This window comes from Sphaerodactylus townsendi, linkage group LG03 (genome assembly GCF_021028975.2).
Source record: "Sphaerodactylus townsendi isolate TG3544 linkage group LG03, MPM_Stown_v2.3, whole genome shotgun sequence".
Classification (NCBI taxonomy): Eukaryota; Metazoa; Chordata; class Lepidosauria; order Squamata; family Sphaerodactylidae; genus Sphaerodactylus; species Sphaerodactylus townsendi.
Genome location: NC_059427.1, coordinates 77807034 through 77821041, shown reverse-complemented (window position 1 = coordinate 77821041; position 14008 = coordinate 77807034). Strand labels below are relative to the sequence as shown.

Here is a 14008-nt window from a genome sequence, read left to right as displayed (position 1 = left end):
TTGTCGCTATGTGTGGCGCATGCGCACGGAGGCGTGGGGGACGTGCTCCAAACCACCGAGAGATGGAGAAGAGCTAGGATAGAGCGACCTCAGCCAGAAGAAGGAAAAGAGTAACGGTCTGGGGGTCGCTTCTGCCGCTTGCTTGGGTGAGGGCTGGATTGGGATTTTCTGTTTTCGTTACCGGCTGGGAGGGAAAATCGGCGGCGAGGTGGGAGGCGCTTAGGGGCGGGGCGTCTTTTTATTTTCACACCGGATTTCCTGATTGTTTTTGAAGCCTGGTTGGTCTCGTGGGAGAGTGGTAATAGTGACAGCTGTTTGTATGAGACAATGGTGCAGTCCAGTAGTCTCAAAGGCGGGAGTTCAGACTCGGCCCGGGGGAGTGAATGTTCTTGGCTTTTCAAAAAGCGCTCCGAAATTGCTTTTAAAGAGCTTCCTGTTTTACGAGGAGGAGGCGATGTCATGCAACATAGCTGTCTCTACATTTCTGAGTGTTTGAGCCTGAGACGTGTTCCGGGTTGAGGAGGGGTAGAGCGAGAGAGACTGGCTGATTTACGACCAGCTGTAATCCGCTGCTAACAGGGGAGGGGGTTGGAATAGTGGCTTTCAGTGGATCATAACAATGGTTTTGTGGCACATTACATTTCTTCCATGTTAAACTTTTGTGGATTACGGCCCACTTCTTCAGATGCAATGAATTTATTTCCCTCTTATCTGCCCAAAATGCCTGCATGCCGAGGATCCATTTGTTGTATCTGAACATGTTAGCATTCATCTACTAAAGCTTATTCTGGAATGCAAATACTTTTTCAGATGTTGCAAGGCTCCTACTTATTGTTGCTACTTCTCTGTAACTAAAGCAGTTTTGCAATCTAGTATGGGTTCATATTTGAACTACTACACTGCCCCGATGAACTGCATTCAAATTATGATCTGAAGGCAACACAAGTATGTCTGTAACGTTCACGGTGTATGCTTTATATTTTACATTGTAAGTGGGACCTATTGAGGGGGAAGCCCAGCAATAGATTTGTATGATTGAGAGTTTTTGACATACAAAGAAAAACAGCTAAAGAACACTGGCCATGGAAACTGTGGGGTTATCCTGAAAGAGGTGTAGCTGCCTGGTCAAGAGGAGGGAAATAAAAGCAACGAGGTTCTGGATGGGAGAAACATCTTGTTATTGGGGTTGTGAATGTGAGGCTGTCTGTTTTTGACATGGAAGTCTTTGAGCAGTATTTTCTGTAAAAGGGGGCTGATTCCAAGCAGATCCTGGAAATCCCATTATCTGCCTGGATATCATTATGTATATACAAATAGCAAAGCTGGCCAAATTTGAAGACACTTAAATCCTGTGACTGGAGCTGTGAACAGGCAAGAGGAGGTAGTGAGATCCTTCCCAGGGCTGTTTTGATCTTTCAGAGTGGAACACATTGAGGCCAGGCCTGAGCTACAGTTTCCAGATCCAGGCTGGAAAATTTTGGAGATTTGGGGTTATAGTCTGGGGAGAGGTCTTAGGTCCGTGGTGGCGAACCTTTGGCACTCCAGATGTTATGGACTACAATTCCCATCAGCCCCCTTCCAGCATGGCGAATTGGCCATGCTGGCAGGGGCTGATGGGAATTGTAGTCCGTAACATCTGGAGTGCCAAAGGTTCGCCACCACTGTCTTAGGTGAATATAATGTCATAAAGTCCATCCTCCAAAGTAGCCATTTTCTCCAGGGGGACAGATCTGTGCTATCTAGAATTCAGTTGTAATCCCAGCATATCTTCAGCTTCCACCTGGAAATTGGCATCACTAGGCCTGACAACAACCTCTGGGTAATTTGATAGCACCCAACTAGCATGACTCAACTGGGCCAGGCTGCTTGCTAATGTTTAACAGTAGCCACCCTATGAAAGCCAATGTGGTGTAGTAGTTAGTGCTTCAGAGTATGGTCTGGGAGACCCAGGTTCAAATCCCAGCTCAATTGCAACTGCTCTCTGGATAACAGAGATCAGTTGTCCTGGAAAAAATAGCTGTTCTGGAGGGTGGACTCTGAGGCTTTATACCCTGGTGAGGTTGCTTCCCTCCCCAAACCTCGGCCTCCCAAGGCTGCACCCCCAAATCTCCTGTAATTTCCCATTCTGGAGCTGGCAACTAAGAGGAAACTGATCTGAAGTTAAAAGATCATCGTGATTTCAGGAGATCTGCAGGCCCCACCTGGAGGTTGGTGACCCTAGAAGGAGGCAAGAAAAGTGGGGGCTTTCAGGAAATGGAAAAAGGAAACAGTGGGAGAGTGGGAAATGAGATGCCTTCTGCAAGTCCTATGTGGGTTCCTCCTTGTCATTATTAATGCCATGGAATAGACTTTTATGGCCTTTTTAATGACCTTAGCTGGCAATAAAATTCTATTGTACTCTTGCTTAGAAAAATTTATTCTGAAAGGAAACGAAGAGGAAACTTTCAAGAGATTGGAAATAGTGGGGGAGGAAAAATGAGATTTCTCCATTAAATCCTGGTGTGCTTCACAAGTACCCTCTATACTACATATAACTCTGAAATATTTAGAGAATCCTTGCTGAAGCTATAAGCTGGAGCTGAAGAGTCACATGTGCCAGTCAAAGCTTCAGTCCTTAATTAGGAATCTCTAAGTCTGCAATCCTTTGTACAGTAGGATTTACTTCTGAAAAAATGCAGATGATCAGTGTGCCCATTTAGTGTGTTGTGAAGTATAATGGTTTTGGTTGTGGTGGGTTTTCCAGACTGTGTGGCCGTGGTCTGGTGGATCTTGTTCCTAATGTTTTGCTTGCATCTGTGGCTGGCATCTTCAGAGGTGTATCACAGAGAGAAGTCTGTTACACACTGAGTCCATGAACAAGATCCACCAGCCCACGGCCACAAAGCCCGGAAAACCCACCACAACCAGTTGAATCTGGCCATGAAAGTCTTCGACAATACATAGCATGGTTTTGATAGCAATAAACATAGGTACATTGTGATAAAGTGATATGTTTTTGTTATATCTAGGGCAGTTTATTGTGACATTTTGGGGTTTCTATCCTTGCCATCGTGATTGTGGTGCAGAACTTTCAAGATGCCAGCAGCACTTGCAGAAAACAGTCAGGTGATCTGTGAAGTGTGGGCAAACAATCTAGAAGAAGAGATGAGGAAAATTCGAGAAATTGTTCTCAGCTACAGCTACATTGCAATGGTAAGCATTCAACCTTTTTTCTGCATCTAGAACCTAATTATATATGTTATAGTGTGTGCTCAGCTGGTCAGTAGCTATGAACCAGGAGGCTATGTAACAGAGTATCTTTCCATTTTTCTTGCATCTTTAGTATTTTCTTTGATGGTCTATGTGCCCCAGATCTGCAAATGTAACCCAGGTTCCTTTTATTTGTTTGCTGCCTCAGTTTCTCTAAAAACAGAGTTTCTAAAATAAATCTGAATGATTTAGCACTTTTGTGTAATACTTTGCAGACAGTGGTCCAACCACTGCAGTTCTCCAACCAATTCTGTATCCAGTTCTCCATCCAATTCTGTATCCACCTGAAAGTGTAACAACAAATAGTTGGTAAAATGTCTTTCTGTTGCCGAACGGAACAAGTACATCTCTTAAAAGGCTGAGAGCACAGGAAAACAAGAGAAGTCATTGTATTAATGCTGGAGATTAATTTTAGTTGGGCCACTGAATAGTCAAATCCTGGTATTATTACCTAGTTAAAATTTCCTGGTTGTTATTACTGTAATAAAATTCTCCCCATCTTCTTATGTAGGATACAGAGTTTCCTGGAGTTGTTGTTCGACCCATTGGTGAATTTCGTAGCTCCATTGACTATCAGTATCAGCTGCTCCGGTGTAATGTTGATCTCCTGAAAATCATCCAGTTGGGCCTGACTTTCACAAATGAGAAAGGAGAATATCCTGCTGGAATCAACACCTGGCAATTTAACTTCAAATTCAACCTTACGTAAGTTGTTGGAAAAATCTCTCTGTTCTGTTATGAAAAGCTGTCATCAAATAAAAACATAGCAAGAAAAATTCCCATGTTAGCATGAAGGCATTATACTTCAAGCTAAATCTTCAACCTCAAAAGTTGTTAATAATTGGTCTTTTAATAAAACCTTGTGAAAGCATTGCTTTTAGTTCCAGGATGATCACCAAATTATTTGGCCTCAAGTCTGGACAATAAAACTCCATGGCCTCTTGTCTTTTCTTTAAAATTGGGACGCTTATTGCCTAGGAGGTGTTGTTTTTCTATGGCAGCAAATGAATAAGCCTATTTCCTAAGCTATAATCCACTGCCATTTATGTAATACATATATGGAATAAAGATCCATTGAAATAAACTACTGTAATATATATGGATGATACTCATACCAACTGGAATGGTGACACAATTTTATCTGTGTGGAAGTATTACAGAAAACTTGGTGTCTCTCATTTAGCCATGTCTTCTATAACAGAGTGTTGGGAAATCACAAATATATGTTAAATAGGGATATTAAGATTTTCTTGTAATTCTAGAGGGTAGTTGTGTTAATCTTTACATCACTTCAACACAGAGACATTTATTTAACTTTTTTGTCATGAATAACAGATTTGAGCATATATGTGTGTGTGTATATATGCATGCACACATTCATATGCATGTTTATGTAAATTAAATCCTGCAACTGGAAAATTGAAACATTTTAATTTATTGCACATATTGTAGAGCTATGACTCTAGCAGTTTGATGGCTTCCTATATAAACTAGACAGGTCTCAGAACTGCAAGCAGTTATGTGTAATAGTTGCTTTTCTTCCAGCCTCCCCATAAGAAGACCTGCTCTTGATGGCTGGGAAACCCTTGGGATGTGGGGAACTGCGATTGGGGGTGTGGTGGGGCAAGTGTCTTCCACTCATGCAAACATGACATTGGAACAAATCAATGATATTTTATTACCAATTCAAATCGAGGTGACTTTTCTTACATGTAAAAAAATATGTTCATGTTCAGAGTTAGTATATTCTAATTGTGTTAAGGATTACCTTTGCATTAATTTCCTAGAGGGACTGGTGACAAGACTGTTAGAACTGGGAATAAGTGAAAGGAGCATCAGTAATGGTGTGATGCATATCTGCATGTATTTGATAGGACATGCGGCAAAGACTGAACCCTGCTGGTATAGTTGGAAATAACACAAAGGCCTGCCTTTATTTTTTAGATTTTTGCCACTCTGAGTACATTCGTAACCTGAACCTCCATTGAAAAAGAGACATCCAGAATGATGTTCCTTCAATCGAGTTGCTCAATGCTTGATTGTAAAAGGAAACGAAGTTGGTGTTGGCAGGATCAGTCAGGGACAAATCTGTCCTGATTTCTCCAGATCATTAAATTGTCATTTGGATGCTGGCATATCGATCTCTTTAAAATCTGCTCCAGTATCTTTCCTGAATGGTCTGTAGTTTCCTGGGTCATCCTCCCTTTTTTGAAAATGGAGATAACATTTGCCCTCCTCCAGTCTTTTGGCTTGCCTCCCGCCTGCCAAGAGGTCTGAAAGATGAAGGATAAAGGCTCAGCAAGCTCTCTCTATCTGGTCTGTCAAACATGCAATCTGGGGGCTAGTTCTAGTCCCTTGAAGGGGCTTGGCTGCCACAACATTTAACCTTTCTGCTTTCTCCCTGTCCTCTGTCAGAATGTCTCCATTTTTACCCAACAGTAGGCCTATTTCCTCTTTTATTTTGCATTTGCTCTTCATATATCTGAAGAAGCTTTTCTTGTTGTAGTGAGCCTTCCTGGCCAGCATCAACTCACTGTGAGCTTTGGTCTCCCTGATGGCTAGCCTATACTGACTAGCAACCCACGGATATTCTTCTTCAGAAGAATGTCCATCCCTCCATTTCTTGAACATTTCCCTTTCCTTCTTTAGCTCATCATGGAGTTCTCTGTTCATCCCCATTGGCTTCCTGGATCTCCTACCGCGTTTCTTACCATGTTGGAATAGCAATGGCATGAGCTTACAAGAGCTCTTGTTTTAGGAGAGCCCGCCCTTCACTTGCTCCTTTCCCTTCCAGCAGTCTTGCCCACGGAAGGACTCTTGTCATACCTCTATTAAAATCTGTCCTACTAAAATCTATCAATAAGTATGGTGTTGAATTTCCTTCAAGTCAAGTATGGACAAACCCCTTGTAGCTTTCTCCACCATTTGATGAAGGAGACAAATCAGGAACTTGTGTGACTGATCAACCGGACAAATCAGGAACTTTTGTGACTGTGGACACTTTGCCGAGTTTGTCTTCCAGCACACATCAGGGAAGTTTAAGTCATCTATAACTACCGGGTCATGTTGTTTTGGATACCCTGTCAAATTGTTCAAGGAGGGCAGCATTTACTTTCTCACCCTGGTCAGGTGGTCTGTAGTAGACTTCAACCACAATACCTTCCGTCCCTTCTCCTCACACAGATACTTTCCACTGGACGGTCAAGTATTTTCTGACAAGCAAACCCTCTCCTCTCACAAGCACCACTCTGTCCCCCTTTCAGTTTTTCTTTAACAACTTGTATCTAGCCATCACCACCCCATTTCAGTCATGCGACTCATCCTACCAAGTCTATCTGTAATGCCTACTAAGTCATATCCCCCATAAACACCTGAAGCCCTGCACCCTTTAGACCCACCCTTTAGACCCAGCTGTTTGCTGTCCTTCATTTAAATCCCCATATTGGTCATCTCTTTCCCCCAATGGTGTCAGTTTAAAGCCCTCCTGATGAATCTCCCCATGTTTCCGTCAAACACACCTTTCCCTGACCTTGAAAGATGAAATCCGTCACGTGCTAGTAGGTCGTCATCCAGAAAACTTAGCCTGTGGTCCCAGAATCCATATAGCTCCTGGCCGCACCACCATTGCAGCAAGTAGTTCACCTCCAATATCTGCTGTTCCCATCAGATTCCCCTTCCTGTGACAGGAAGGATAAAAGAGAACACCACTTGTGCCTTCATTCCTTCAGCTTCCTCCCTAGATCTTTGTAGTCAGCCTTAATACTTTCAGTTATGTTCACGGGCTCACTTTAATCCTTTCCACATAGTTTACAATGCTGTGAAAAGTACATGATGGCTATTGCATGATTTTGCATACTGAATCATGAAATGAAAGTACAAGATAAATCGGAAAGGGTGAAGATTTAGGTACAGCGAGGACTGACAACTAATGCTTATTTGCCTTTTCCTCCTAGAGAAGATATGTATTCTCAAGATTCTATAGACCTTCTTGCAAGCTCCGGGCTGCAATTCCAGAAGCATGAGGAAGAGGGAATTGATACCTTGCATTTTGCAGAGCTGCTTATGACCTCTGGTGTAGTGCTCTGTGACAATGTAAAATGGCTTTCATTTCACAGGTTGGTCAAATCGTCTCTTGTTTTTAACTTATTCTATGTTCATAACACCTTGTGAATACGGTTCCTTCAGCTCTGTGGATTGTACGACAGAAAGAATTGTAGCAGGGTTGCCAGTATTTTTTTTCCTTTCCCCTGCAGGGCCCTTCTGCTTTCTTCAACAATGTGTCAAGCAGAAATTTAGCAAATAACTCTTTCCCCATTATTCCTGAGTGCTAGCAAAATATTTTGTTGCTGAATGCTTGGTTGTTATGTATGAATTGTATAAGAACCTGCCTGACAAAAAATGATTGGGCAACCCAAATAATTAATCTGAGTAAAGTAATAGGAGCTTTAAAGTTAAACTCGCACATATAGGGCAGGCAGAGCGTAAATTGACTGGTCACTTTTAAATGCTAGACTTTTAAAACCTCATCTCCTAGAAACTACTAGTTGTTTTCAATGATGAATACTTGGTTTGTACCTTTCACCAGCAGCAATTCATAGATTTTTGCTGCCTAGTAGAATAATGTTGATGACTCACCCCTGCTGCCTCTTGTACTGTCTTTTCATTTGGGAATGCAGACTTCTTTCTAGCTTATTCCAATCTATGCATCACAAATTCCTATAGCAACTGAGGAGAGTTGGTAACTCTAGAAGCATTTTCATTTTGGCATTAATCTTCCCTTTATTTCTCTGTTACTTCCCTGTAACTCCTTCAAGGATGTTTCCTAACAGCTGTACTTCAGTAGCTATTTTCTGATTTTGTAAGGGATGTGTTGAAGTAGGAAGAATGTGATACAATATAGTATTCTGTCAAAGCAAATATGAGCTCTTCACTGTTGCTGGGTGACATCTCTTTTCACAATTTCTCCAACAGTGGCTATGACTTTGGTTATATGGTGAAACTGCTAACAGATTCAAGGCTTCCAGAAGAAGAGCACGAGTTCTTTCATATCCTGAACCTTTTCTTCCCATCCATATATGATGTTAAATACTTAATGAAGAGCTGCAAAAATCTAAAGGTACTTTCAGTACTGTTTTTGCCAAGCTTACTGTAAGTTGAGGTTTGCTTGTGTATATACAAGCACAAAATTGAAGTAAACCAACATACAGATTATATTGGGCTTTATGTTTTCTTAATCATCCGGTATATGTAATTTCAATTACCATGGCTTTATATACATATTAATGTTGGGATTCTGGTCAGTTGGCTAAGATTTAAAAGAAGTGGAGAAAGAGGGCAGTCACTAAAGAGGAATTCAAACAAATAGCCAGCATGTATAGAGAGAAAGTCAGAAAAGCTAAAATACAGAACGAGCTCAGGCTTGCAAGAGAAGTTAAAAACAATTAAATAAGCTTTTTGGGTTGTATTCATAGTAAAAGGAAGAACAAAGAAATGCTAGGATCGCTGTGTGGAGAAGATTGTGAAATGCTAACAGGGGATGGAAAAAAGGCAGAACTTCTCAATGCCTTCTTTGTCCCGGTCTCCTCCCAAAAGGAAAACAATGTTTAGGCTGGGGAAAAAGGAGAAGATGATGTAGTAGGGGAAACTGCACAGAATGGATAAAGAGGTAGTACTGGAATACCTGGCTACTCTAAATGAATTCAAGTCTCCAGGGCCTGATAAGCTACATTCAAGATATTAAAAGTATTGGCAGAAGTAATCTCAGAACCACTGGCAATAATCTTCGAGAATTCCTGGAGAACAGAAGAAATCACAACAGACTGGAGGAGAGCAAATATTATTCCCATCTTCAAAAAGGGAAAAAATGTTTCAATTACTTCCCAGTCATCAATACCAGGAAAGATTCTAGTGCAGATCATTAGATAGTCTGTAAGCACTTAGGCCCTTTCTGCAAAGCAAATGTAAAGCAGGTTGCAGGCGGGATAAACAAACCCGTCGTAGCCCTGTGCTGTTTGCATGGCTGGGCATCCTGCGGTCAGCGAGCGCATTGGCTGGGGCGTGCACCTTCACATGGATGTTTTTTTTTCTCTCCACTTCCCTCCGCTGCATAGCTACGAAGCTTGGCAGGCATGGACCTCCACAGCCATTCTGCTGTCCCTATGCCCCTCTGTAGTGATGTAGCACAGAGGCAGGGACAGAAAAAAAAGGGAAGCGCGGTCAAGTAATGGGCTTCCTGGAGCAGCCGTTCAGCCTTAGCTGAAACAAAAAAATCGCAGATAGTATGATTCTTGAAAAACCTGGTTTGGGAGAAAAACATGGAGCGGACTCACATTAGGAGTGGGATCCGTGCAAAGTTCGCCCCCAAACACAGGTTTTATACTGTGGTTAGCCCATGTTTATTAGCCCACGTGGAGGGAGCCTTAGAAGGGAATGCTGTGATCAGTAAAAGTCCACAGAGTTTCTCAAAAACTAGTTATGCCAGACTAATCTCTCTCTCTTTTTTTGATGGAGTGACAAGCTTGGTTGATGAAGGGTGTGGATATAGCATACCCTGATTTCAGTAAGGCCTTTGACAGAGTCCCCCAAGATACTCTTGCAAAAAATGCTAGTAAATTGTGGGCTAGAGAATGCTAGATGGATTTGTAATTGGTTGACTGACCATACACAAAAGGGTGCTCACCAATGGCTCATCTTCATCCTGGAGAAAAGTGGCTAGTAGGGTGCAGCAGGGTTCTATACTGGGCCCAGTGCCATTCAGTATTTGTATCAATGACTTGGATGATGGAATAAAGAACATGCTAATTTGCAGATGACACCAAATGAGGAGGGGTAGCTAATACCCCAGAGGACAAGATCAGAATTCAAAAAGACCATGACAGATTAGAGAGCCAGGCCAAAACTAACAAAATTAATTTCAACAGGGAGAAATGTAAGTTATTACACTTAGGCAGAAAAAAAATGAAATGCACAGATATACGATGGGTGATACTTGGCTTTGACAACAGTACATGTGAAAAGGATCAGGAAGTATTAGTAGACCACAAGCTGAACATGAGTCAACGGTGTGATGTGGCAGCCAAGAAACTCAATGCAGTTCTGGACTGCATCAATATAAGTATAGTGTCTAGATAAAGGGAAGTAATAGTACTATTCTGCATTGATCAGGCCTTACCTGGAATACTGTGTTCAGTTCCAGGCACCACAGTTCAAGGAGGTTATCGACAAGTTGGAGCATGATAAAAGGTCTGGAATCAATGCCCTTTGAGGAGGGAGCTGGGTATGTTTAGTCTGGAGAAGAGAAGGTTAAGGATTGACATGATAGCCATGTTTGAAAGGATGTCACGTTGAAGAGCAAGCTTGTTTTCTGCTGCTCTAGAGACTAGGACAGGGGTCTGCAACCTGCAGCTCTCCAAATGTTCCTGGACTACAATTTCCATGGCCACAGGTTGCAGGCCCCTGGACTAGGACAAGGTGTAATGGATTCAAGAAAAGAGATTCCACCTAAACATTAGGAAGAACTTCCTGACAGTAAGAGCTGTTTGACAGTGGAAAACACTGCCTTGAAGCGTGGTAAAGTCGTCTTCAAAGGTTTTTAAACAGAGGCTGGATAGCCATCTGTCAAGAGTGCTTTGATTGTGTGTACCTGCATGGCAGGAGTTTGGACTGGATGGCCCTTGTGGTCTCCTCCAACTCTATGATTTGATGATCTTACCTTGACCAAATCCAGAAAATGTCAAGAAAGTGCTGTCTTTTTGATGGGGTATAGGAAAGGAGAAAAAAATCTGTTTTTGAAATATTCATATAAACTATAGTTGGATCATAGCTTTGATCCAAATTATAAAGTTTTTGAGGCTTGCTGATATGAGAGCATGAGGTGTGTGTGTGTAATTACTGCATTAAATCTCTCTATTGCCTTTCGACATAATCCTGTTCAGAAATCTTATTTCAGTCTTACAAATTGAAATTGATTATCGGTGCTGCAGTATATTCTTGGAAATATACATAATAAAATATGCCAGCTATAACACTAATACATATTGTTGTGTAGTGGTCCTTTGCATAGAGAGAGAGTCCATGTAAATTTCCTAGAAGTAATGAGACTGGATTAATGGTTGGGCATAGTTTTTAAGATGTGTTTCATTATTTTGGGTGCGGGAGAAGGCAAGCTGAAATTCCTGTTCTGAAATTCATTAGATGACCTTGACACAAGTCACATTCTTACTCTTACCTCAGTGAAGCGTTGGGCTAAAATGTTGCTCAGAACTTAAAAAAAAAAATCTTCACAACAACCCTGTGAGGTAGGTTAGGCTTTGTGTGTATGATTGGCTAAAGTCACCCATCAAGCTTCCATGCTAAAATGGAGGTTTGAACCTGGCTCTGCTGGATCACAGTGTGACACTGTAACCACTCTGCCTGCACCACCAATACTTCTGTCATGTCATTAGCTACTGTCAAACCAAGTTTGTCTTCAAGATCACTTAGTGGTATCATCACTTATTTGTCACTAAATTCTTACTCAAAATTAATTCATTTGTAAAAAGTACATATGAATCTGTTTATTGCAATGCACCATCTACAGTAGTATCTACAATAGTATCCTAGCTATTTCAGGTGGTACAAAACATGGTAGCCAGCTTTTGATCTACTGTCATGCCAAAAATACAGTATGCCTGTATGAAGACTGCTTCACTGTCTGTTTCCAGACTAAGTTCTAGGTGTTGCATCAGAATAGTTCAGTTCTCAGATTTTTTTCTATAATGCAGGGAGGTCTTCAAGAAGTTGCTGACCAGCTAGATTTGCAGCGAATTGGACGGCAGCACCAAGCTGGATCAGACTCTCTACTCACAGGGATGGCATTTTTCAGAATGAAAGAGGTACAGACAACTTGGCTATTCGGAAACAGCAGGGAGTACATGTTTTATTAGTTTATCAGTGATGCCTATAAAGATACAACTTATATTGCTAAAGACCAAAAGGTACATTAATCAAAATTAATACTTGAAATGGGAGTCCTAATGATAAATGTACTTATTCCTCTATTTTCTGTACCTATATGTAAAACTATTTTAGTTCAGAATTAACATTTCTGAAGCTAAAGGAAGGGAATACATGGGGAATACATGGGAACTTCATCTTCAGCCCTGCTAGGCTTAAGGGAATTTTTTTGTAGTATTCAGAGTCCTTTTTCCATGGATAATGCAAGCACAGCAGAAACGTCTTGATGAAATTGCATGGTAGAAGTTACAGGAGATGAATGGCACAACTAGAAATCAATTGTTTCTTCCCTCTACAGCTGTTCTTTGAGGATACAATTGATGATGCAAAGTACTGTGGGAGACTATATGGCCTTGGTACTGGAGTGGCTCAGAAACAGAGTGAAGATGTAGAAACAGCCCAAGAAAAAATGAGTATATTGGCTATTATCAACAATATGCAGCAGTGACAAGTAGGTCTCATTTGAAACAAGGGGCCATAGAGGTAAACTGCCTCCTTAAAACTGTTTCATATCTCTCGAACAAACAGCAAAACTGCTAGCGTTTTTGCACAAGGCAAAATGCATCTTTATGTCAAAACCCCAGAAGATGCTGATCAAGTGATTTCGTAATTATTGGTATAGTATTTTGCCTCTATGTAAAAACCAGAGCGACAAGTCACAATGTATATACCTCTTTTCTTTTAAACCAGACTGAATCTGCAAGGAATAAATCACTTCAGAACTCTCAGCAGAGCTGAGGTTCTATCTTACCCTTGCAGATACAGCTTTTGAAAGCTTATTTTAAAACTTCTTTTGCTCTCTGTGAGGGTGATGTGTTTTTCAGCCCTCTGCTAGTTTTTACCTTTTGTGTAAGTCAATCTGTGACCATTCGACCCTGGTGGTGGAGATAATGCATGAAAGATCTGTCTTAGTAGCGGTCGGAATGGCTATATTGGGCTAGCATTACACCACACACCTCCTTCCTTTAGATTGCTGGGCCATGGAGTACTATATTAAGTTTAATCTTTGCTAATAGATTGGAACAAAGTTGTCTGCATGCTTCAGACTGCAATTAAGTCTGGACCAAAGCTATTTCAGTTGCTTGGTTTCACTTCAAGTGAAATGCTTTACCCTTCTCATAACTGGAGGTTCTTAAGTGAATAACATTACATGTTGTATTTAAGATTTTACAACCAGTGAAAGTTAAAACTGCTAGATTTCCCTTTTATACTGCATTACAGCACCAGATTGTTGAAAGTGGCTATAGAATAAGAAACTATTCTGAAGTATATTTGATACTTCAGCAAATCTCATACAGTACTGAAAACCAAATGGAAGGCAACAACAATCTGGTATTTTAACAAGCTTAAACTCTCCACTATGCACATCTTGCAGGTTGGTGTTGAAAATGCTTGTGTGTATATATTATTGGTTCTTAATTTTGTAAAATAAAGATTTTTCTTAAGGCATGATACTGTTTTGGACGGCTGTTCTTTTTTTGAGAAGATGTTCATCCAATTCTATTGCACATCTAATACGAACCCTGATTTCTAGCAGAAGATTTCAGTAAGCAGTCAAATACCAAACATCACTTTGCTTACTTGAATAAATAGCATAATCCAGTGGTGCTTCAGACTTTTGTGAATGCTGTTCCCCAATATGTTCCAGGAAAATGGGCATGGCCCTTGCAGTTCACAGTCTACTGTCCCAGAAATTGGAGATTGGGTGTCCAGGATGGAAGTAAAGGGCCTATTCTTTGCACTCTCGTTCCTTCACCCAAATGGT

The 14008-nt window shown here is 41.1% G+C and overlaps 1 protein-coding gene across 2 annotated transcripts; it reads left to right on the top strand.

Moving 5' to 3' along the window:
- Positions 1-13695, top strand: CNOT8 (CCR4-NOT transcription complex subunit 8). Of its 2 annotated transcripts, none has more exons than XM_048491416.1 (7): positions 1-146; positions 3009-3192; positions 3761-3954; positions 7203-7364; positions 8221-8365; positions 12012-12122; positions 12542-13695. In XM_048491416.1, the coding sequence occupies exons 2-7, from the start codon at positions 3076-3078 to the stop codon at positions 12689-12691; spliced, it is 879 nt and encodes a 292-aa protein (XP_048347373.1). In that variant the 5' UTR covers positions 1-146; positions 3009-3075; the 3' UTR covers positions 12692-13695. The 2 variants fall into 2 exon arrangements, with proteins under 2 accessions (XP_048347373.1, XP_048347374.1); XM_048491417.1 differs by lacking the exon at positions 1-146 and adding an exon at positions 274-298.
- Positions 13696-14008: the final 313 nt, after the last annotated feature.